Source organism: Psammomys obesus, unplaced genomic scaffold (assembly GCF_907164565.1).
Source record: "Psammomys obesus unplaced genomic scaffold, mPsaObe1.curated_primary_1811, whole genome shotgun sequence".
Taxonomy (NCBI): domain Eukaryota; kingdom Metazoa; phylum Chordata; class Mammalia; order Rodentia; family Muridae; genus Psammomys; species Psammomys obesus.
In genome coordinates, this window is record NW_026585895.1 from 15,112,156 (window position 1) to 15,135,896 (window position 23,741).

Below are 23,741 nucleotides of genomic sequence, written 5' to 3' on the forward strand. Positions count from 1 at the left end.
AGTTCAGTTCCCAGTACCCATGTCTGGCAGACCAGACATAGACACATAACATAAATAGAAATAAAATAAATCTTTTTTTTTTTCCAAGAAGAAAGAAAAGCTAAAAGCCAGGCAATACACATCTATAAACCAATTGTCAGAGAAGCTACCGGAACAGAGGTAGCAGGTCTTCTTGGGCAGAATTCTTCTACTGGCAAGTTCCCCAGCTAGTGTCAGGGGCTCAACCCGTTTTTGTTCCTAGCATGGAATTTCTTGCAGAAATTTTAATTGTCTGTGACTCCTATTACATGTTAGAATAAGCTATAACAACAATAATTAAAGAAAAAGACGCCATGGATTTGAGGTGAAGTGAGGGAGGAGGAACATAGGAGGGTTGGAGGGAGAAAATCTTATTGTTTTTTACATTTTTTTAATTACAAAATTTTTTGTAATTAGTGTATATAAACAGATGAACAAGCAACAGAAAGGATACCACGTTCTCTTGTCATTTTTCCCCCATTTTTGAGACAAGGCTGGTCTCAAACTTGCTATGGATGACACCTATAGGATGACTATCAACTTCTGATTCTGTTGCCTCTATGCACTGCAGGCAAGAGTCACAGGTGGGATTATATACATGTACCACCACCTCCTGTGTGTGTGTGTGTGTGTGTGTGTGTGTGTGTGTGTGTATGTGAGTGACAGAGTGAGAGAGAGAGAGAGAGAGAGAGAGAGAGAGAGAGAGAGAAAGAGAGAGAGGGATTAAACCTATAGCCTGTGTTTCCTGGGCAAGTCTACTGAGTGAGCCCCAGTATTCTCTACTCTTTTTTAAATTAAAGATTTATTTATTATTTTATTTGTGTATAGATGTGTGTACTTGCATGAGTCTATTGCACCACATATCTGCAGGTGCCCATAGAGACCAGGAGGCAATGGAGCCCCTGGAACTGGAGTTACAGGAGGTTGTAAGCCACCTCTGTGGGTACGGGGAACTGGACTCAGGTCCTCTGTAAGAGCAGCAAGCGCTCTTAACCACTCAGCCATCTCTCCAGCGTCTACAGTCTTTTATTTTATATAAGTTTTTAATACAATGTCTGAAAATTTCATACATTCATGCAATGTGTTTTGATCAAATCCCCCCTTCCCTCTCCTCCAATCCCTTCCCTATTCCCTACACCACTTTCTCCTCCCAACTTCATGTGCTCTGTTTTTAAATTCACTGCATCAGCTCAGTGTTGTCTGGAAGTGTAGGACAATCTACTGGAGCATGAGTAATCTCTCAGGCACTGCATCTCTGCAGAAAACAGACTCTCCCTCAACCAGAAGACATCAGTTGTCAATAGCTCTTTAGCTGGGCTGGGACTTCATGAGCCCCCACCCTATCTGTGCTAGAAGTTTGGCTGGCCTGATCTTGTGTAGGTCTTACATACACAGCCATAGCTGTTGGGAGTTTACGTGTGCAACATTGCAGATAGTGTTTGAATGCACATGCCCGTTCCCTCTGGCACTTGCGGTCATTCTGTTCCCTCTTCCACAATGATCCCTGAGCCTTTGGGGCAAGGAGTGTGCCACAGATGTCCCATTTAGGCCTGAACACTCTGCAGTCTTATTCTCTGCCCTTTGATCAGTTTCGAGTTTCGGTTATAGGCATCTAACTGCAAAAAAAACAGGCTTCTCTGATGAGTGGCGAGAGATGAGCTAATCTACTGGGTATAAAGATAAAAACTTCAGGGTCAGTTTATGGCTATGCTTATTTAACAGAATATTAGGGTTAAATATTAACCCTGAGCCAGCTGTGGAGCTTTGGCCTTATTAACACTACCAGGCTTTAAATTCAATTAGAAAGGAGCATTTGTTTAGTCCTGCAACATTCCTGCCACTACTACGCCAGCGGTCCCATCAATTGCCAGGCTAATCTTTACTGTAACTTGCAGCGCTCCTCGCTGGGTAGGATTATTGACTACTTTCTTCCTTAGTACCTCTATGTAGAACATTACAGCACTATGAAAGATAGCTAGTAGAGGACGTTCCCTGATGTTTTTGAAAAAAAAAAAAAAAAAAAAAAAAGAGATTTTTATCTTATTTTACGTGTTTGAGTGTTTTGCCTGTCCACATTGTGTTTGTGCCACAAGTGTGCCTGGTACGTAAGGAGCTCTTTAACTACCGAGTCATCTCTGCAGCCCCCATTCAAGACACTGTTTGATAAGAGTAAAATCTCTAATTCTAGTGAGTTCTTAATGCTAACCTATATTAGACCTGGGGCATCGGAGTCTATTGCCAAGGGAAGAGCATGGAATCTACTTTTTACGTGGGACAACAAAAATTCTGCATGTGGATGATTGATGACTTTTAGCTAGCAAGAGCGAATGAGGAGGTGACGAGCACACACTTGTTAGCCTTGTTAAGGTTATACTGATAGCTTTGCTGCCTCACTAACATTCCAGAACAGGTAAGTTACTGGACTCTTGCCACTCACTTGCTTTTAGAAGGGGTGGAGAAGTTCAACACCTGAGGCCAGGTGAAGCCTGCAGGGAGATTTCTAGGCCATGCTGGGACAGTGCAGGTGGCAGTACAGATGCCCAAAGGGCTTTGGGCTTTGATAGAGGTGGCATGTGCTTAAGACAACACTCGCCAATGGCTGTAATGTCTGTTTTGGTAAGGTCAAGGTCCTGGGAAACTTGATGGGTACCATTACCACAAGGAAGAAGGATGGCTGCTTTAGGAAAGCAGGTGGGGCAGCAGGAAGTCACAGAATCACTGCTGGCCTGATCCACTATGGTGTCCTCCTACATCCTTGCGCTAGTATTTAATCTGTCCTCCACAGCTATCAGCATTTGCAATCAGAACTTACGTTCTTAAGTATGGTCAGATTTACATAATGTAAACAGTATCATTTTAAGGACACAGTTCACTGGTCTGAAGAACATCCGCATTGCTGTGCAACCCTCACCAGCATAACCTCCACGGCACTTTTCATCTTCTAAAATGGAAACCCTATACCCACCAAGTAATAACTGCCTATACCTCCTCCTCTCCCTCCTAGCCCTAACAGGTACCAGTCTGCTTTCTCACTCTGAACTTGACTAATGTAGGAAGAATCACTATATGTATGTATAAAGCACATCCATGTTGTAGACGTACCTTTAAGGCTGAATGTATCATTTGCTATAATTTGTTTATTGATATAAGATCATTTTAACGTTTCTTGAAATGGAAACAACCGAGGAATCAACAATAGCAACAAACATCTGTTGCCAACACAAAGAAATTTAGACTTTATTTTTTATTTTTTGCCGCATACCCTGACATTTCGATGGGAAGCCCACAGTTACGCTCTCACAGCCCCCCTGATTAGACGGCTACACCATTTTTGTAGGTCAGGGGAACCAAGTGCCTGTGCAACTGCCAGCATCTCCTGAGACTCTCTCCGAAATCACAGGCATCAGCCAACTGAATGGCACCAACTGTCCTTTTCTATTCCAGAGAGAGAACTAGAGAGACAGAAGAATAGCTTATTGAATGCATTGGTCCCTCTAAAGCAGAATTAAAATGTCTCCTAACAAACATATAAAACAAATGCAGGTCACCAGTTTGGATCACCTCAAATAAGAAAGGAGTCCTTACCCTATTTTTAAAACTCTACAAATCAGCTATTCCAGCTCAGCGTTGCAAGCAAAGGATGGGGGTTGGGAGGGACATAAAAGTCAGACTCAGAACCCATTGCGCTCTGGGTAGCAGCTGTTTCTTTAGGCACAGAACCACAAACATCAATCTGAGATTGAAATAACCGGTGTCCTTTCATAGAGATGGGAATGTTTAACAGCTTTAATTACATTTCAGGAAAATCATTAAAATGATTTGTGTTTGCTCATGAAAAGAGGCAGAAATAAATTCCACTGTGCAAAGGGGAAAATCCATATCTCATTTAATGAGTTATTGCTTTCTAGTGTCTCGTTCTTTCTGTATAAAAAGAGTTGATAGAGAAACAAGACATTCTGGAGGGCCTCCAGCTGTTTGACAGCACGGGTGAAAGGAAATGTGGTCTGAGAGTTACCATGGATGGTGGATTTAGAGCCTGTCTGGGCTCAGATAATTCATGTTTTTCATTCATTCTCTTCAGTTTCTGCTCCTCTGGCCTCAGGGTACTAAGTGAGGATCTTGGAGGGATTGCATTTTCATTCGAATTGCTTTCGAACAGAAGATGTATTATACTGTTTTCATAGCAGGGATTTCAAACTGTAGTGTGCCTGGAAGCTATCCAGCTCCTTCCTAAAATCATGCAGGAGTTCTGAGTCACTGTGTCTGGGGTGAATGTTAACAGGCACCCTGGTGCTTCGAGACACTGTCTTAGAGCCACGAAGAAATACATTCCAGAAATCATTCCTAGTTCTTCCCCTTAGAGATAATCAGCCCTGACCTGTACATTTCAGTACAGCATTGCATGTCTTCACGAATTTAACATTTCATGTTTGGATTTATAACTATACAGAAGACATAGAATATACAGAAACATGTGAGTCAGTGACTTGTGTGTATAGACCAAGTACACAGAAGCCAAGTAATTGCAAAGTGAGAACATTATTATTGAGGGCCTGTGTAGAGCAAGGAGGACACTGTGGGTGTTGCCATTCAGGTTCAGTGAGTAGAGGCTGGTGCTCAGGAGATGGAAGACTCCTCAGAGGAAGTTAGGATGACAGACGCTATGACAACTACACACAGGGAGAGCGGACCCCAGCGGTCAACAGCACAGTGGGGGTTGGGACACAGAGGGGGAAAAAGAGAATCCTACCCTTCCAGTTATGCCCTTGAATTGATTCTGCACACTATCTCAATTGTACTAAAACAACAAAAATGCTGGAGTTGAAAGGAACTCTTCTGGAATGTATATGAATGTGTGCCTTGTTACCATAACAACACTTTGCGAGGAAAGAAGATAGCTTCCACAACGTTGCAATTAAAATTCAACAAAGAATTCCTGAAAGGGAGAGTGGAGAGAGAGGGAGAGGGATTCCTTTCTTTTTCTGAGACAGGGTCTTGCCAAGTGAGACCAACTGGCCTGGAACTTGCAGTCTAAAACCAAACTAGCCTCAAATGTGAGGAAATCATCCTGCTTCTGCCTCCCGAGTGCTAGGATTATGGGAATGGGAGAGAGGTAGCCTCTCTGAATGGGAGAAAAGGAAACAGATAAAAGCTAGTAAATTCCTGTGACAGTTAACAGTGTCTGCAATACCTAACCCCAGGGAAGACCAGTCTGATGCCAGCGGTGACAAGTGAGACCAGGAGCTGTCCTCTACTGCTGTGACAAAGGTAGAATATAAGGAATATGGGGATGATAAAGATACACATCTTTTCTTATAGCCCTTGAAGGGTGCCTAGACATCTGTCACCAGAGGCAACTGTGGAAGCTGGCCTCGTGGGAAGCCATAGCTTCACTGGAAATCCCGGGAGCTGGGGAAAGGGCAAAGCCCAGAATTCATCTACATCTGGGATCTACTCGGCATAAGGAAGGGCCATGCCAGCATCCTGTGTTTAGTGATCTATGATCCATGCAGTGGCACACACAATCTCATTACTTGAAAAGCTGATGCAGGAGGATGTCCATGAGTTGAAGGCCATCCTAGGTCACAGACTGAGACCTTGTCTCAAAAACAACAACAAAAGAAAAGTGAAATAAATAAACAAACAAACAAACAAACAAATAAATAAAGGCTTTTTCTTATGTCCTCATTTCTTTTTCTCTTTGATGGAAGTTCCCATCTCTTCTCTAACTCTGCATCTATCCCTCCCTGAAAGTGACTGAACTCAAGAGGTCACACAGCCCTTCAGTCCTGGCTTGCTTGCAAGCCTTCTCTCTTCCACTTCTTATTGGAGTAGGGGCTTGTGAATTTCAAAGCTATGTTGGACAAGTAACTCCACCTTCCTAGACCCAATTTTCTCAGCTATCAACTGGGAATAAAATTGTTATTTTCCTTTTAAGGTTGTGAAATAAAATATAATGAATATGATTATACTTAATTCAGTGCCTGAACACACTGGTCGCCATGCACTTACTTGATACAGGTTTCTCCACAGTTATAAATAAGAACAGCTTTGCTGTGTCTATTTTCAAGTCAACACAAACATGATCATTGTCTTAGTTAAGTTTCTATTGCTATAATAAAACACCGTGACTGTACTGGCTGGTTTTCTGTGTCAACTTGACAAGTACCCTAGGGTGTTTCTCCCTCTCTCTCTCTCTTCCTCCCTTTCCCTCTCTCTCTTCCCCTCAAGATAGGGTTTCCCTGTATAGCTCTGGCTGTCCTGGAACTCAGTCTGTAGGCCAGACTGGCTTCAAAATTGGAGATCCGCCTGCCTCCTGAGTGCTGGGATTAAAGGTGTGCATCATCACAGCCCTACACTTGTTTTGTTTTGTTTTTAACTGTTTTAGTCATTTTTTAAAACCTAGAATATATAGATAAAAATGAAACAAAAATATTCCTGTTCTTACCAACCAGAGTTGCTAAGTGTTTGATATGATTGTGCCAGTTACTTGGTTTTGTCTGCTTGTTTGTTAAGTTGACATAAGCTAGTGTCATCTGGGAAGAAGGAATCTTAATTGAGAAAGCGCTCTTATCAAATTGTCCTAGAGGCAAGCCTGTAGGACACTTTCTTGATTAATGACAAAAGTGGGCCAGCCCTCGGTAGGTGATTTCACCTTTGGGGATATAGTCCTGCCTGAGGTATATAAAAAAGAGCAAGCCATAGGCCATAGAAAGAAAACCAGAAAACAACACTCCTCCATGGTCTCTGCTTGAGTTCCTGCCTCCAGGTTCCAGCCTTGGCTTCCCCCAAAGATGGACTGTAACCTGTAAAGCACACAAACCCTTTCCTCCTCAAGTTGTTTTGGTCATTGTCTTAGTTGGAATTGCCATTGCTGTGATGAAACACCATAGCGAAAGTAACTTGAGGAGGAAAGGGGTTTAGTTGGCTTAAATCCCACATCACAGTTTATCGCCAAAGGAAGACAAGACAAGAACTCAAACAGCGGGAATCTAGAGCCAACAGCTCACACAGAGGCCACAAAGGAGTGCTGTTTACTGGTTTGCTTCCCACAGCTTTACTCAGCTTGTTTTCTTACAGAACTCTGAACCACCAGCTGAAGGTGGTGCCACCCACATGGACTGGGCCCTCCCCCCGTGGGTCACCAGTTGAGAAAATGCCTTACAGCTGCATCTCATGGAGGCATTTTCTCAACTGAGGATCTCTGTAGACTCTGATGACTCTAACTTGTGTCAAGTTGACACAGAAACCAGCCAGTACAGTCATGGTGTTTTATTATAGCAATAGAAACCTAACTAGGACAATGATCATGTTTGCGTTGATTTGAAAATAGACACAGCGAATCTGTTCATATTTATAACTCTGGGAAGAGCTTATATTGCTTTATCAGGAGCTGTTCAGAAGGTGAGTGGCTCCCACCAGGAGTTCCAATTCCCTGGTCCATTACAGGTCTGAACACCAGGTATACGTTTACAAATACCTATCAACCTAATATAAGTTAGGTGTGAATTGAAATTTTTCTGCAGAGATGTATAAATGATGTTTTCTGTAAATCATTGTTTTGAAGTTAATTCATGTTTAAATATAGGTTTTGGTTAATTTAAAGCTGGAAACTGGCCTACTTTATAAATTAGAGCACATTTGAAAAGTGTTATATTGATGAGAATGAAGACTGAGTGCAATGTTTCCTCAGCATCTAATTATAAACTACCCTGTGATAAACATTTCTGTACCTCACTTTTGAAGTACAGGTTAAACCTTTCTTTAGGAGATATGCCTACATTAAGGGCAAAAACACATTTCTGTTTTCTAAGATACTGTTAACTTAATCTCATTGGAAAGGTTCAAGAATTCTTATTTTCTTTTTTTTTTTTTTAAGATTTATTTATTATATATACATTGTTCTGCCTACATGTACACCTTCAAGCCAGAAGAGGGCACCAGGTCTCACTATAGATGGTTGTGAGTCACCATGTGGTTGCTGGGAATTGAACTCAGGACCTTTGGAAGAGCAGTCGGTGCTTTTAACCTCTGAGCTATCTCCAGCCTGAATTCTTATTTTCTAACATCCTTGCTAATACTAGATGTTATCCCTTCCTAATTTTGACACATGATTATCTTTCCATGAGTTTAGTAATGATTTTGATTTTCCCTTTTTAACTTGTGCATTCACACCTTTTGCCTATCTTTTGACTCAATTCATTCTTTTTAAAAACATTTTTTAATTCTATGTGCGTGGGTATTGTGCCTACATATATGTATGTGGGCACACACATGCAGTAATGGTAGCAGCCAGAAGAGGGTGTCAGAGCCATTGCACCTGGAATTACAGATATCTGACAGCTGCCATGTAGGTACTGGAAACTGAACCTCAGACTTCTGGAAGAGCAGCCAATGCTCTTAACCGCAGAGCCATCTTCCCAGCCCGTGAATTCATTCCTTGTGTGTCTGTGTTACTAACAATCCCTTTTAGGGTTTTGAGTTAGTACCTTATTCAGCTTGTCCAAGAAGCTGCCCAATGCAGAAAACTCCATACGCAGTCACTGTACGAGTGTGCTAAAACTTCCTTCTGAATCTCTATTGCCTAAGCCTAAATTTATATCCGACTTGGATAGAACTTTTTTAGCTTAGTCTCCACTGAGAATTAGCAACAGAAACTCTGGCTAACGACATAAGAGCTTTTATTGGTGACTATGCTCATGCAGAAATGCAAACAATGAGAAAGTGGTTTGTCTAATGTCTTGCCACCAGTATCATAGCTATAAAAGAAATCAGGTCTCTTGAGCAGAGATCCAGCCTTCGCTTCCTGGGTCACACGAAGCCTGCTAAAAGAACAGTATGAAGCGCTAACTTACCTTGTAGCAGTTTTCTAGCGTGCTTTCCCACTTCAGTCTAGTCGAATACCCAGCCACGTTTTTTTGGTAGTAACTTTCATCTTCCTTCTCCAATTTTTCAGTTGATTTTTTCAGTTTGTTGAGGAGCTAAAGTAAAACACCAGTATCGCACAGTCATTGACACGTTTGCAAGAGAGCGCTTGTCATCCCATGCATATGTGGCCCAACACCATTTTCACTTCAGCTCTCTGTCAATAAGTTATTATAGAAGACAAAACCTAGGGTTTTTTAAAACTATTAATGGACACTAAGGCCCTCTCACTATAACCTCAGTTTTGTATTTGAAGAAACCAAATAGTCAAACATGAATTGATTTGTTCACTTCCCTCACATCAAGAAGGCCAAATGACTGAATTTGACAGTTTACAATGCAGGTCTGGGATCTCCAACTCAAACTGTAATCCCCCGGCACAGCCTCTAGGCCTATTCAGTAAACTGCAGGTTTCTTCATTCTGTCCCAGGGCAAGTAGAGATTTGTTGACTCACATCATTTTTAAACCTCTGATTTAATAGGCTACCAAACTGTCTGTCATCTCAAAGCTAGAAGTGGGGCTTTGGAATGAGGCATCATGGGTCAGAAGTGTCCTTTCTGCTGCAGGACAAGTTACGTCACCTTCATGAGTTACAGGATTGTTTTACATTTGTGATGGGGATGATGGCTCCCACTTCCACTGAGTTCTTGGGAGGCTTCAATAAGGCGATAAAGGTGGGGTACACACTGTACCATCTACCTGGCACCTAAGATCCATGAGCATGTCAGCTTCAAGTTAAAGACAGCCAGTCACATGGTTTCTGCCACTCTGATTGCTAACTCTCTGGGATCTCAAGGTGATGCAAAACTTCCTGGACCACAGGAGCTGAACCAGCAAATGAAAATGTCCACACAAGCAATTTCATTTCTAAGAAATGAGAATCTGGATTGCATGAATGATTCTCAACTTTAACATTCTTAGGTATCAACTGGAGTTTGCAAAGCAGCAAATTCTGGGGCCCCTGGAGAGATGCTCAACCATTACCTAGCTCTGTAGTGAGTCTGTAGGGAGTCCTCTGATGGCCCTCATGCACATGGTCCTCCAACTACACTTGAAGGACCCTCTTGATGTTAGCCATTTCAAGGACAGAGATAGACGACTTTTTTATTGTTATTTTATGAATGACCCTCTTTATACTTAAGGACATCTTGACTAATGATACGATAATAGAGAACATTCATTCAAGATGCTGAATATTAACACTTATTCACTTTCGTATTCCAGTCAATACGCTGCTGTTCTGTGGTGTATGACCTATACAAGGCACATTCCATTTTGTATTTCAGGTGTAATGAGCCACATCTATCTGTAGGGATGTGAGCTTGTGAATTTTAACCTGATAACGAAATAATGCCCTAATATAGGAAAGAATTGATGAGCTCGGAGGACAGAGAAGGAGAGCCAGAGACAACGGTGGAGCAGGAGGCAAGGTCAAGTCAGGAAAAGGCCTTAACGGGTCACGTAATGGAGTGTAACCCACATTCTGAAGCCACTGGGAAGACTTCAAAGACTTTTCAGGAAAGAATCTGCTGCTGAACTGAGTTTCAGGAAAGTCATCCTGTATGGAATGACATTAAGAGCCAACACCCAAGGCAAAGAAGCCCACTGATTAGTTGCAGTAATCCAAGTGATGACTGTGGTCGGGGTGAATGGAGTCAGTGAGACAGGTATATGTTAATAAGCTTATGAAGCACTTGGTTTAAGGGTTAGAATTGGGAGAGTATGGCAGATAATGATAGCCAGAGACCCAGAAAACACAGAGGAAAAGAGTTATCTTCTGTAGAAAGATATGACTTTCAGAGGTGCCAGGAGGAAGTTTAGGACAGGTATGGCTAGAGATATAAATTTAGCCATTGTCAGTGTAGAAATAGTTGAAGCCTTGGGAGTATATACATTGAGAACCTATTATTTATTGAGTGCCTGATTTTGAGAATCTTTTGTTGGACACTGGAGACACAACAGTGAATTAAACAAGAGGTCCTGGGGAGAAATTCTCAGGTACAGCAATATATAAGGACCAGGAGGGGAAAAAATGACATCCATAAAGGAGCCTAAGATAAAATGTCCAGAGATGCAGGAGGACCAAGAATGGGATGCCGATAATGTTAAAAGAAGAGACTGTCTCCAGAAGGGGAGCTAAATGATGTACAATGCTTCTAAGAAATTTGCAGGGTACCCTGAGGAATAAACAGAGAAGTGGAGGCAGAGCAAGATAAATACATCTTAGTGCCAGGAGACAGGATGATAAAGTTGAATGGATAGGGCAGTGAGAGGTCGCTTTTCACTCTTTCTGCTCTCCCAAGGCAGGAGGTACATTGCATTGAGGGGATGAGTGCCCCCAAATCTGTGTGTTCAATTCTAACTTCTCCACAGCATTAGGAAGTGGGAGTGTTTGGGAAGCAATGAATGAGATTAGTGACCCTAGGAAATGAAGCCCAGGACTCTTGATTTGCCTTATGAGGCTATGACGAGATGTCTGTAGTCTTGGCCCTTACCAGAATCTGACCATGCCTCATGATTGCTAGGATTTTAGAACTATGGTCATTCTGACTGCAGAAAAGTTCAATAAGATATATACACGGAGCAAGTGTTTGGGCAGCTACCTTAAACTAACTGGGTGATATTTTTATTTTTGGGCTAGTTAAAATCATTTTTATTTGGGCTTTTGGTTTGTTTGTTTGTTTGTTTGTTTTGTTTTGGCTAGAAAGAATACACTCTGCTGTTCAAGCTGCCCAGGCTATGGAAACTTCTTAATAGCGGCTCAAACCAACTAAGATGGACCTGGGAATTCAGAAGGCTGATGGGAAGAACTGTAGCGAGCCAGGAGGTGTTGCCCATGTAAGACATGACAAAGGAAGAGAATCTGCGGAAGGCAGAACGAGTAGTGAGGAAAGAAACGTGACAGTCCTCTGGGAGTGGGTGGGAAGGACGGGCACAGGAAGAAGACGGGGCACTAAGGCTAGCTTCTGTTGAGAACGAGGATTGCCGAGCAGGGCCAAGGAGACTCAGGGTGGTGACGGGATACGTCCGTGTGCGTGAGAAATGGAAGCCAGCTCTGGCGCTCAGTTCTGAGACTTAAACAAAAACAAAAACACAGCTGCCAGTTTAAGCAGAGACTATGGGAGGGATCCGTGATGTTACCACAGGCAAACGTCACAGTTACAGGCCCACGGTGGGAAGGTGGGTGGAGGAGGGCACAGCGGAATTTCACCTCCCAGGGAAGCCGCTGATGGAGGAAAAGGAAAGGCGCCCCTCAGCTGCACCGGCTTTTCCGTTGTTGCCTTGGCTTGACAGCTAGGAAGAATAGCGTCTAATGAGGACTGGGAAGGCTTGGGCATGTCCTGGTGCTGAGAGTCTCTACATAGTGTGAATTAGCTTCATCCACGGCTGCTCATTATTGTACACTTGCTCTGATCATTTTGAACTGTGAAGACTGACATGTGAGGAAATAGGAGCCTCCCAAGTCTCGCTAACAATGGATTTAAAGTTATTCAACCAACAATTTCTTCAGATGAAATGATAGAGCCACTTGCAATAATGTTCTTTTCCCTTTTAAGGATTTCTGGGGCTGCAATGGTACTGGCTGCTTTCCTTGGGGGAGACCTAAATTTGGAGAAAGTGTGGAATGTCTTAGTTTCCAATATGGAACACACACTACAAGAGTTGAGCTACACGAGGTATGGCCCAACAATATACTTGTGTTCATTTCTTTGTCTAAGAACACAGTTGTCCAGTTTACTCTTCTTTCACCCACAGATGAGTGCTGTGGCCCACACGTGGACAGTTTTGGAGTCTGAAGTGCTTGGAGGAACCTGGGGTTCCGCAGCAGGAAGCAGCTGCTGTGCAGCCCCAATAAGACCTTCTCTTCCAGCACCATGGACTCTGTGGTCCATCAGCATGTATCTGGGCCATTCGGATTGCTACATGTGCTTTCTGGCTTTATCTAAGTTAACAAGGACAAGTGCTCCGGTGTCTTTAAAAAGATTTCTGTCAGGAATGTTTGGTTGTTTTCCCTAAGAAAGAAAACACAAAAGGAGAAACAAAGCCCATCTGGGTGGATATTCTCTTCTGCTCATGGCTATGAGCACATCACTGCTCAAAGGAAAAAAAAAATCGGTGTGATGTTAGGAAGACTATGACAAGAGCTTGATGTACAATGTAGTTACTTACTATCTTAAAAGTTCAAATTGCCAAGATGAATGGTAGAAATGTAAATTTATATTTACTGTGATACCTTCCCTCAAGGATGTATTTGTTTGCATACTTATTTAAATGATTATTATTTCCTAGTTATATGAACACACCACAGTTAGCTAACCACTTAGAATGCAATTTTATCTTTATATCATCTTGTAAGCATTTCTACTTTTTGTTTTATGTTCACAGCATATATACAGTGCCCCATGACCATAAAGCACATATATTTGCTTATTTGCAGTGGGAGCTGAGGTTTTTAAAAAGTAGGATGCTCTAGTGAAACTGTGGACATAATTCTAATATGTCATGTCAGTGATACATTTCAAAAATTCTATGTGGACCACAGGTGACTTTGAAGTCCTTTTTCATGCTCTGCTAACCTACAGATCCCTACAGAGCGAGGGGCCGGCCAGTTTTCTGTACTCTTGTGGAGGGCAGGAGTCAAATCCCTAAGCAGAGTGTACCCGGCTGCCATAATAGCTCACCTTCTGCTTCTCCTTCTGGGTCACAGAATGCCTGGAGCTTTCTACAAGGTGAAAAAGTGCTTCATGCTTCTTGGTACTCATCATTAACTTTTTCTTAGCCTAGAATTAGAAACACACAAACAGGAGGAGGAGAAGAAAAAAAGAGACAAAGCAGAAACTGATTACTTAGAGAAAAACTCTTATGTTTTGGGATGAGGTGTGTTTGTTCACGATTGCGAGTTTTTACTTCTTTGTTTCCATCCTTCATCTCAAAATATGCCCCAAATATTTTGATAGGGAACCACTGTGTGTTTTGTCATGATATTGGGTATATACGAAAGAGAGTTAGACATTTGCTAACTCACCTTGAACTCACACTCCTCTTTAGCCTTGACCAGAGTCCTGGAACTGAAGGCATACACCTTGCCCAGACTAACAGTTCAAGCTATAAAATGAAACAGTGTTTGGGAAAAGTCCAGCACTCTGTCCTTGGGAATCAGAGGCAAAGCCTACTGCCTTCCTTGAAACGTGTAAAGACGCTACACAAGGGATTCAAGGAAGAAGCCACTCACAGTCCCTCCTCTATCTCTGGCTCATGTCTGCTGACAAATGAGTGTGAGTCAAGTGTACTTGGCCCTTCAGAATTTGCAGCTTTGTCTCCGGAGCAGTTGTAAAGGGGGAAGGAAATGATTACGTACCGAGAAATCTATGTGCTCTAATGAACTTGCCATTCTTCATCAAACAAAAAAATTATTTCATTTAGAAAAACAACTTATCAGAAACTGAAGAATAATAGGAGGTGGGTATTTTTTTGTTTTGTTTTGTTCGTTCTTTGACTCAAACAGCTATAGGACATTGTCTCTAACTTTTGATCCATTGTATTGGCTTTCCTGTGAGAACTGAGTGGTTAGAGATAATTGTGTTTTCTTTTTCAAAACAAACCTCTTTAAAAAGAGATTCAGCGAATCAAGAGAAACATTAAAAACAAGTGAGTGTATGGTCTTTTGCGTGTACTTTGAGTTCTGTTCTCAATGTGACTCTGATGAGCCTCTCTTTAGCAGTATAGCTGCCACAGGTGTAGGAATTTCTTTGTCTTAAATAGTTCTCATCTTGAGCTCTGGCATCTTTGAATTCAGCAGCTGCTCACAATCAAGCCTGAGGCCAGCTGCTCCTGAGGCCATTTCTGGTTATTTGGTGTAGGTAGCTGTTTACTTGCAAAGGTTCTTTGGCCTATTAACATTTGGGAGATGAAAAAGGAAAAGTTCAACTCTTGGAATGCAAATCTTCTTCAAGGACAAGACTGGGTTCTCTTAGCAGATTCCCCAGCCTCCCGTTCTTCCTACGCAGAGCAACTCCTCCTACACAGGATTATTCCAGAGTACTCTTCTATACATATGGAACCTCATCTGCTTTTTATTTATTTTTTATTTTTGTAGCTTAAGAACCAATAAATGAATTCTGTAGCTTATCATATCAAATCAAAATCTCTCTAGAAGGATTCATGTGCTGTTTCCTGCATTTGTTATCTAACTAAATAAGCTTTCAAGCAATTGAAAGCTGGGAGCAGACCCTAGCGTAGCAGATACAGAAGGTAGATCATGTGTACTTGTAGAATCAACACATGCAGCCCCTTTGACGTCAGCACACTCTATGCAACGCCCTCTCGGTTTCAAGGTGGAGATCACTAACAGCCTTACCCAGATGAGAAACCAAAGTGGTGTCTGTTATTTTCCCTCAAAAACATCATAGAAAGACAGCCAATACAGTATGATGGAAAAAAACATGGACTCAGTCCAAGAACCTCTAAGACTTCTTGGTTTAACCATTAACCAGATTCAAAACTTGGAAATAACCTTGACAGTGCAAAGTCACATATCGCCTCACTTAGTATACACAAACGTACAGCTCTTGGCAATAAAATGCCGTGTAAATATTAGCTATAAGCAATGACTATATGTTGAGTCGCCCTCAGCTTTGGCTTAGTAGAATGATGTGTCTATGTAATAACTCGGGTGAGTCATTTTCTCTTCAATTGTTGCATAGAAAAGCATTAGGACACACAAATATGTGTGCATGAAAGCAAAAAGCCCCCTCCTAAAGCTGAGTTTATGTAAACGCTGTTTGTGTACACTTGCCTTGATTTGCTGGTTCCAGTTGTTAACAACAAGATTTGCTGTCTTTTCTACTTCATTATCAAGCTATGGAAGAGAAGAATAGAAAAGAAAAAAAATGTTGCTTTCTTGCTTAGTCACTGCTATTGATTAAATATCTATGAATCCTAAACTCATAGGTTGAAACCTACAGCATCATAGCGTTTAGAGGTGGTACCCTGGGAAGTGAATAAACCCATGTGAGCAGAATCCTCATACATGGAGCAGTGCCTGTGGTTGTTTGAATGAGAATGGTCCCCATAGGTTCATATATTTTAATGGCCAGTCCCTAACTGGTGAAATGCTTAAGTAGGAATAGGTGATGTGGTCTTGTTGGAGGAGTGTCACTGGGAGTAAGCTTTGAGGTTTCAAAAGCCCAGGCTAGGCCCAGTCTCTCTTCTCTCTCTCTCTCTCTGCCTAAGAATTAGGCTATAGCTCTCTGCTACTTCTCCAGCCTCATGCCTGCTCCCATGCCATTATGCTCTCTGCCATGATGATAATGGGCTACTCTCTGAAACTGTAAACAAGCCCCCAATTAAATGCTTCCTTTTACAAGAGTTTCCTTGGACATGGTGTCTCTTCACAGTAATATAACAGTGACTAAGACAGTGTCCTTATAAAAGACCTCTCACGGGCTCCGTCACTCCTCTACCATTTGAATACATAGCATAAAGATGGCCACTATTAAGAAGGACCAATTCTTCACCAGAAACCTAATCTGCTATTGCTTAGATCTGGGGTATTTTTGTAATTAACGATTTTAGATTTGCTGTGAGTTTTTATAAGGTTGCTGGCAAAAGCAGATAATTCTATTGCTTTCAAATACTTTTCATAACTTTCTGTCTATTATCTTAGCTCTAGGTAGGACATCCATTCTGGTGAGACACACGAGTATATTATATATACAAACACCAGTCATATTTCCCAACTCCACTTAATGAGTTTATATTTCATTTATCTCCATTTCTCTTCCATATGAGTTTTCTCAACTCCCTGAGTTCCTTAGATTTCCAACCCCCCTGAAACCCCTTTCTAGTGGCTATCCTTTTCCTTTGCAAGGACCACCTGCTGAGTCAGCCAGTTGGAGCACTGCAGCATTCATTAACAGATATGCATGTTTCCTGGAAGCATTGTCTAAGGTGGCTAACCACTATGGTACACAGAGTGAAAGGCACATGCCCAGAGCAGAAGCCATGATAACAAGGACCAGCTCTTCTGTAGAGGAGTGCCTAATACTTCCCTTTAATCTTAAGGATATTCAAGCGTTGCAACTATGATTACCTTTAAGTGGTTTCACACCGGTAAGTAGAGAAGTATCTTTTGAAACAAATCGTGCTTATGGCACTGGGGTGTAGCTCAGTGATAGAACTAGAGTTGAAAAAATTGAAATGACCATTTAAAAAGTGCTAAAAAAATTGAAAGTAGCCTCTAATTTTATCCTCTCAAAGTAATTCTTATTAATATTTTGGGAAGACTCTTCCAGTTGAGAGTCTATTACTTTTCAGATAACTTTAATCTCACTTTTTCATTTAGTACCATATTGTGAAAGACTTATTTTTAATTATGTATGTGTAGGTGTGTACATGTGAGTGTGAGTGCGCACGGAGGCCTCAAGAGGGCTTTGGATGCCTGGAGTTCCAGATGTTTGTGAGCTACCCAATGTGGGTGCTGGGATTAACTCTCCAGTCTTCTGAAAGAGCAAGACATGTTTGAACCCATTTTTTAAAGAAGTTCTCATGGATTAAACTCTTCCAAAATAAGATGTTTTTGACTTTGCAGTTCTGACTATTGAATCCAAGGCCTGAGCAGGCACGCTGTCCTAAGCCAGGTCACTAGCCCTGCTATACAATGTCTAACAGCTCTATTGTGTTCTATTGTTTGACTTCATCATAATTTATTTTTTAATGATGACGTATTTGCTACCTGCTTTTTTCACTCTATTACAAACACTGTTCTAAAAACATTCTTGTAGTTTTTAAAAATTATTTTCATTATAAATTTCTGAGACCCATTATCACTTTAGGGTAGCTTTTTGTTCTGTGGGCCAGAGACAGAAAGCTTTGTCATCTGTTTTATTTCTTTAGTCTTTCGAGTCACTGTCTCAAGTTGCCCAAGCTGGTCTTGAAAGTGCTTTGTAATCAAGAATGACGGTAGCTCACTATTCTCCTGTCCCCATAAAGCTAAGTGCTGAGATTGCCGGCATGCAACACATCACTCAGCTTTGTTTTTAAAACAGGGTTTCAGTACGTAGTTCTGGCTAGCCTGAAATATGCTAGCGTAGACCAAGGCACAGAACTTCACCTTCCTCTGCCTCATGAATTTGTTTGGTTTGTTTGTTAAGAATGTTTTATTATGCTGGGGTTTGAACCTAGGGCCTTGGGCATGTGAAGTGAGTGTTTTTTGTTTGTTTGTTTGTTTTGTTGGTTTTTGTGGTTTTTTTTTTTTTTTGCCACTGAGTTATACCCAGCTTTAGAAATATTGCTTTTAAGAGAAAAGAGAAGATCCAACTCACTGATTTTCTCTTTTTTTCTTGCACACTCAGGACTTCGTGCGTTGGCTTTATTGCTTCCAACTCAATCGCTTTGCCAAGTTTTCTGGAAATAGAACATAAGAATGTGCGTCATTGTCTTGCATTCACATCTACTGTTGGAATTCATTTCTGGGAGGATCAGTGGCAAGCTACAGTGTATCTATTCAGTGCACTTTCAAGTGGAGGATTGGCACCCACCCACTCTAAAGGTACGACACCTCCCTTTGGAGTAGGGGCAGAGGTGTGGGGGAGGGGAGGCAGGCGGGGGGGGGTGGTTGCGGGGACAGCGCTGCACTCACTGGTGTAGATCCGCCGCAGATTTCATACTCTCTGATGCCCAGGCCCAAGCACTGCTGAGACAGCTACAGATAAAAACAAACGGGCGAGGATGAGGGTGGGGGTGGGGGTCATCTTCTAGTGAGCTCTGGGAAATCAAGCACTACGGCTCACAAGCTGCCTCCGCCCTCATAGTCACTCCCTTGCTGGGGTTTCAATTTCTCCATGAGATTAAATTCAGCCAGTATGTTTATTTGCTCCACAGACATTATACACACTGCTTTTCAAAAATGCCCGATCCTTTTTTTTTTTTTTTTTCCGTTTAGATTTTCATCTTCTATTTTATGTATGCAGAAAACCCAGGGAATAAGGTGGCCAATGAAGAGAGCAGGTGACGGGGAGGAATTCAGAAGATTCTCCCAGAAAATCCTTTCAGGTCTCTTACTTTACAGATGAATAAAGCAAGTCTTTGAGGCTGTACATGGCAAAGGATTAGAGCCCAACTCCCTGGCACATTGTGCTTATTGCTCTTGAGGTTGGAGTCTAAATCCTGCACCATACTGACTTTTAGGATAGTCTGAGATCTTTCCTAGTCTTGTGTCCAGTAAACACAAAGAGGGCCACTGCCTTATTCCCGAAGGAGTGGGGAATAGAGGGAGGACAAGGAAGTCTGATGTTATCTCCTCCCAAAGCAGGAGTCAGCTCTTGGGAGTCCTTAAGGTGTCACCGGAAGTCAGGAGAGATTTCATCAGTTCAGAGCAGGAACAGAGTCCACACCAATTTTGATGGAGAGAAAGGTAGGAAGCTGCATCCCGGCCAGAATCCGAATGGAGCAGGGGTGTGCCTCCAGTGGCCATGGTCTACACCCTTCACTGGGACTATAAGAAAGACCAGACCAAAGGCCAAGGTTTCCACAGTCTAAACCATCAGCAGAGAGTGCCTACTGTGTGTTTCCAGGAGGAGGAAGCCACAGAAAAGTCAAAACTAGTCTACATTCCCATGCCGGGGTCAGTGGTTGGTTGGCGCTGGTGAGGGCAGGGGTGTGAACAGGGAGAAGCAACTTGGAGTGTGTTGAAATGTCTGACTTTGGTGGTAGTCAGTTACATGGCGTGCGCATCTGTTAAGCTGGACCAAACCCCACGCTAGGTGAAGTGACACAGTCCTGTAGTCCCAGTAACTAAGAGGGTCTAGGCAGGAGGACCAGGTCACCTGAGGTTACAGAAGGAATTTGAGATTAGCTTGGACTACTCTAAGACACTGACTCCAGAAAAAAAAAGCGCTTATCAGTTCATGCAAATGAAACCAAATATAAATGTTTTTTTCTTTTTAAATTAAGGATATGAAGAACAGTTTACCAAAGAGGACCCCCCCCCCAGGTGATTTCACAGCTGCTGGACACCTGGCAGCAAACACATCATGCATCATGCATGTGGGTCTCAGAGAGTCCAGAGCCTGGGTCTGAAAGCAGGTAGTTTTCTGTGTAACCCTGTGTGACACTCTCGGCTTCCCGGAGTCTCCTTGAACGGACCTTGTGAAATAAAAACACACTGAGGTAACTGTGTAAGTATCGCACTGAGATTTTGATGTGGAGAAACACTCAGCCAAGTCTTATCACTAAGTACCACGTCAGTGCTGGCCAGCTCTTCTGATGCTAGGGTCGCAAGGGTGGGATTTAGGAGGGAAGAGGGAACTCAGTCATTAGAAGGAAGATCAAAATGGCCAGTCCTGAAGTTTTCCTCCTCATCAGGTGCTCTGCTAAGCACACTTGCACTATTTAATTTAATTCAGTAACTATAGGGAATGGGTTTTTATTTGTTTTATTTGATTGTGTCTATTTTAATTACTTATGTTTCTTTCAGACAGGATCCCACACTATAGCCCAGACTGGCCTGAAATTCCCTGTGTAACCTAAGCTGGCCTCAAACTCACAGCAATCCTCCTGCTTCAGCTGATTTACCTCAGCACCACTGCCGTCAGTTTCATCTCCACCTTAAAAAAGACATTTAGACAGAAAACAAAGTGTCCCAGATCGTTCATCTGGCAAGTAGCAGAACTAGAGTTTAAGCTGATTAGAGTCAGTTTAAAGCTGACGCCTGTGTCTGTCTAAACCCAATCACAGTCCGGTACTGGCTCCTTTTCGTCCATCAAGATAGTGCCCTAAGAAATGGAAATGGAGCGAGAACCAGAGCTGTTTCAAAGCAATTTGCTATCACAGTGGTGCCCAAGCAGGACTGAGAAGTGTGGATATAGAAGCTTCTCTTTTCCTGTCTTTTTCCTATAATCATCATCATCATCATCACCATGAGGAGCCTCAGAAAGAACACTGTCACAGAGGCGTCACAGCGAACTCTCAATAATGGATCATTTTTAATGTTGCGAAATACTGAGGAGAATGTGAACCAACAGCGTTTGTGCCTCACGTGCTAAGCGTTTCACACAGTTTACTCCATTTATCATTCAGGCCGTACTTCACCATACAGCACCCCCCCCCCCCCCACACACACACACACGCACTCAGATACACAGACGAGCAGGTCTGCACCCTGTATAGGAAGACACGGAAGCTCAGGAAAACCGAGACCCTTGTCAAAAGTCACAGAGTAGAGATAATACAGAATTCACACTTCCTGCCTTTAAGACCTTCCGGCTTAACACCACTTACTAGATGAAATAGCATTGCCAACCCAGCTGGGGGCCGAGGAGTCATAAAGCCCCAGGATGGGTCTAGCTGGGCAGCCTATAAATCCTTGGATGGAGAGTTTAATTTCAATTGTTCAGCCTCAAGTCCTCATCTGTAAGGAGGGATAAATATAGGAACTTTCAAGGGCTGTTATGAGGATTAAGTAGGCATATCCACTAAGCATCGGAAGCAGTGCCTGGCCCAGAATAAACCCCCGAGATCCGGAAGCCATGCTTGGTGGGATTGTACCTGCCATGTGTATGAGAAGAAGCGGTGAATGAACATTTTTCACTTTTATTTATTATTATTATTATTTTACAGGATTTTTGCCTTACCTTTGTCATGGTACTTACTTTTTCTTTGTGCTCTGTAGTGCTTTGCTTAGCTTGGCTGCCAGTTTCTGAAGTCCTTTGGCATAGCTGATCTCCAGGTTGGCCCTGTGAGCAAAAAGGCTTGTTGTTGAGTAAGATGTACTGGTCATAATTAGTAAGAACACATATACAGAGACAGACACACAGGTGAGATATATATATAAATATATATTTATACATGTACATATTCTCATACATGTAATACACACACAGGCACACACACACACACACACACACACACTGACATTCACACAAAATGTCAGGCTGAAAACGGAGTGTCTTCTGGAGGAAGAGATGATCTATTTATAGAAAAAGTCTCTTGTCTTTAGGCAAACCCTTAGAGTATCAAAGAGAATCCTTAAGGAAAAAGCATTCGATTTAACTTTGTTTGCTCTAAGGTTATGGGTCGGATGATGCTTCCCTCAAAGAGGTTGTAGTGCTGGACCCAGTGTATTAGCTACTTTTCTCATTGCTATGGCAAGATACCTGACCAATGCAATGCCAGCAGAGAAGGCTTTAATTCAGCTGACGGCTTGAGGGCACAGCCGCTGTGGTAGGGTCAGAACTGCCGGAGACACTGCATCTGCAGATGGAGCTAACGCTGGTGCTCAGCGCATGCTCGTCCTAGCCCGTGATTCTGTGCTTGGTCTTCCCGGTTTAACCCCTGAAAACACCTTTGTGGGCACACCGAGAGGTACGTCTCCTGTGTGATTTTTAGGTCCTGCGGAGTTAGCAATCAATCCCGACCGCCACACACAGGATATGCAAATGTGTCTTCTTTGGAACTGGGGTCTGTGGAGATGATGATCGGGTTCAGATGAGGCCCAAAGTCAACTTGACGTGTCCGTATAAGTGGGGGAACATCGGACACAGAGATAGACGTGTACACAGGAAACGACACTAAGAATGTGAAAGCACGGATCAAAGGAAGGGTTGTAGGCCAAAGCATTGTCAGCAAACCCCGAGAAGCTAGGACGGGACATAAAACAGAAGGAATCAACAGGCTGACCCCTTAATCTCATCAGCCCTCTGGTCTCCTGGACTATTACCCAAGAAGCCTTGTGGCTCAAGCCACCCAGACTGTGGCACTTCGTCAGGATAAGCCTAGAAGACTGACACACGGCTAGTAAATAACACAGTCGTCACTAATCCCATCAGCTCTAAGCCCTAAATAGAAGCTGGGAATAGGAGGATAAGTATGATTGAATTAACCGTGTGGTAGCTTCAGGGAGATCCTGCTGCCTTAATCTCCCAAGCAGCTGACTCCAAGCACAAGCCCGGCTTAAGCAGAACTATAGCAGAAAGCTGCAGCGGTGGCCGTCCCTTGCTTTCTAGGCAGGGACAAGATAGCAGGAAGTCATTCGGTCTTGGAGAGATCAAATTACTCTCTTCTTAAAATTATTTTTACCACGTCCTAGGTTCATCGGTGGCTACAATGAGGTCACGTTCCTACTCACCTCACACACACTCCCTCACTCCCTTCTTCCCCCTCTTTCTGTTCTTTCTTTTTAAAAGGTGACTTTCATCCACCTTAAATTTTAAAAAATAATTTTATTTATTTTTTGCAAATTACTTATTTGTGCTGGGTGTGTACACACCACAGTACACAATCAGAGGTCAGAGGACCACTCAAAGGAGTCAGTTCTCTCCTTCCACTAGGTAGAGCCTGGGAATCAAACTCAGCTCATCAAGCTTGGTGGTGAATGCCTTTACCCACGGAGCCATCTATATAGAACACTAAAGCTTGACTCACAGTGCTGGGCACAGCAGTATTCTTTCTTGATGATGGTGGTGGTGATGGTGGGGGTAAGGGTGGTGGTGGTGGTGGTGGTGGTGGTGGTGGATCTTTAGCTATCCAGGGAAAGATAGGCCAGGGAGAAGAGTAGGCTCAGAGGCTGAGTGAAAGAGAGACAACTACCACAAGGAAATACTGATTTCCTTAACATTGGTAACGTCACTAGATTCACAGGGGAAAGAAGGTGGGGTTTGGTATCAGGAGCAGGCTCTTTGCTTGTTCCCAGATGATTTGGCAGTTTCTGAGTCTGGCAATCTCTGCTCCTGAACACCCACCATATGCATTCTCTCTCTCCTTTCCTCCACCCCCTCTCCAAGATTTCAGGTTGACCTTG

At 42.7% G+C, this 23,741-nt stretch overlaps 1 protein-coding gene across 2 annotated transcripts in view; it reads right to left on the reverse strand.

Annotated features, from left to right (window-relative positions):
• The window catches only part of Nostrin (nitric oxide synthase trafficking), a 60,421-nt gene that overhangs the window by 18,151 nt on the left and 18,529 nt on the right, over positions 1–23,741 (reverse strand). Inside the window, exons 3-8 of one of the 2 annotated variants that reach the window (XM_055600741.1) lie at positions 21,595–21,678; positions 18,585–18,647; positions 18,268–18,349; positions 15,741–15,803; positions 13,627–13,725; positions 8,874–8,999 (exon numbers count right to left, since the gene is read on the reverse strand). In XM_055600741.1, coding sequence (XP_055456716.1) covers positions 8,874–8,999; positions 13,627–13,725; positions 15,741–15,803; positions 18,268–18,349; positions 18,585–18,647; positions 21,595–21,678 — 517 coding nt within the window. The remainder of the gene's footprint in view (positions 1–8,873; positions 9,000–13,626; positions 13,726–15,740; positions 15,804–18,267; positions 18,350–18,584; positions 18,648–21,594; positions 21,679–23,741) is intronic. The other variant, XM_055600742.1, reaches the window with a different exon arrangement.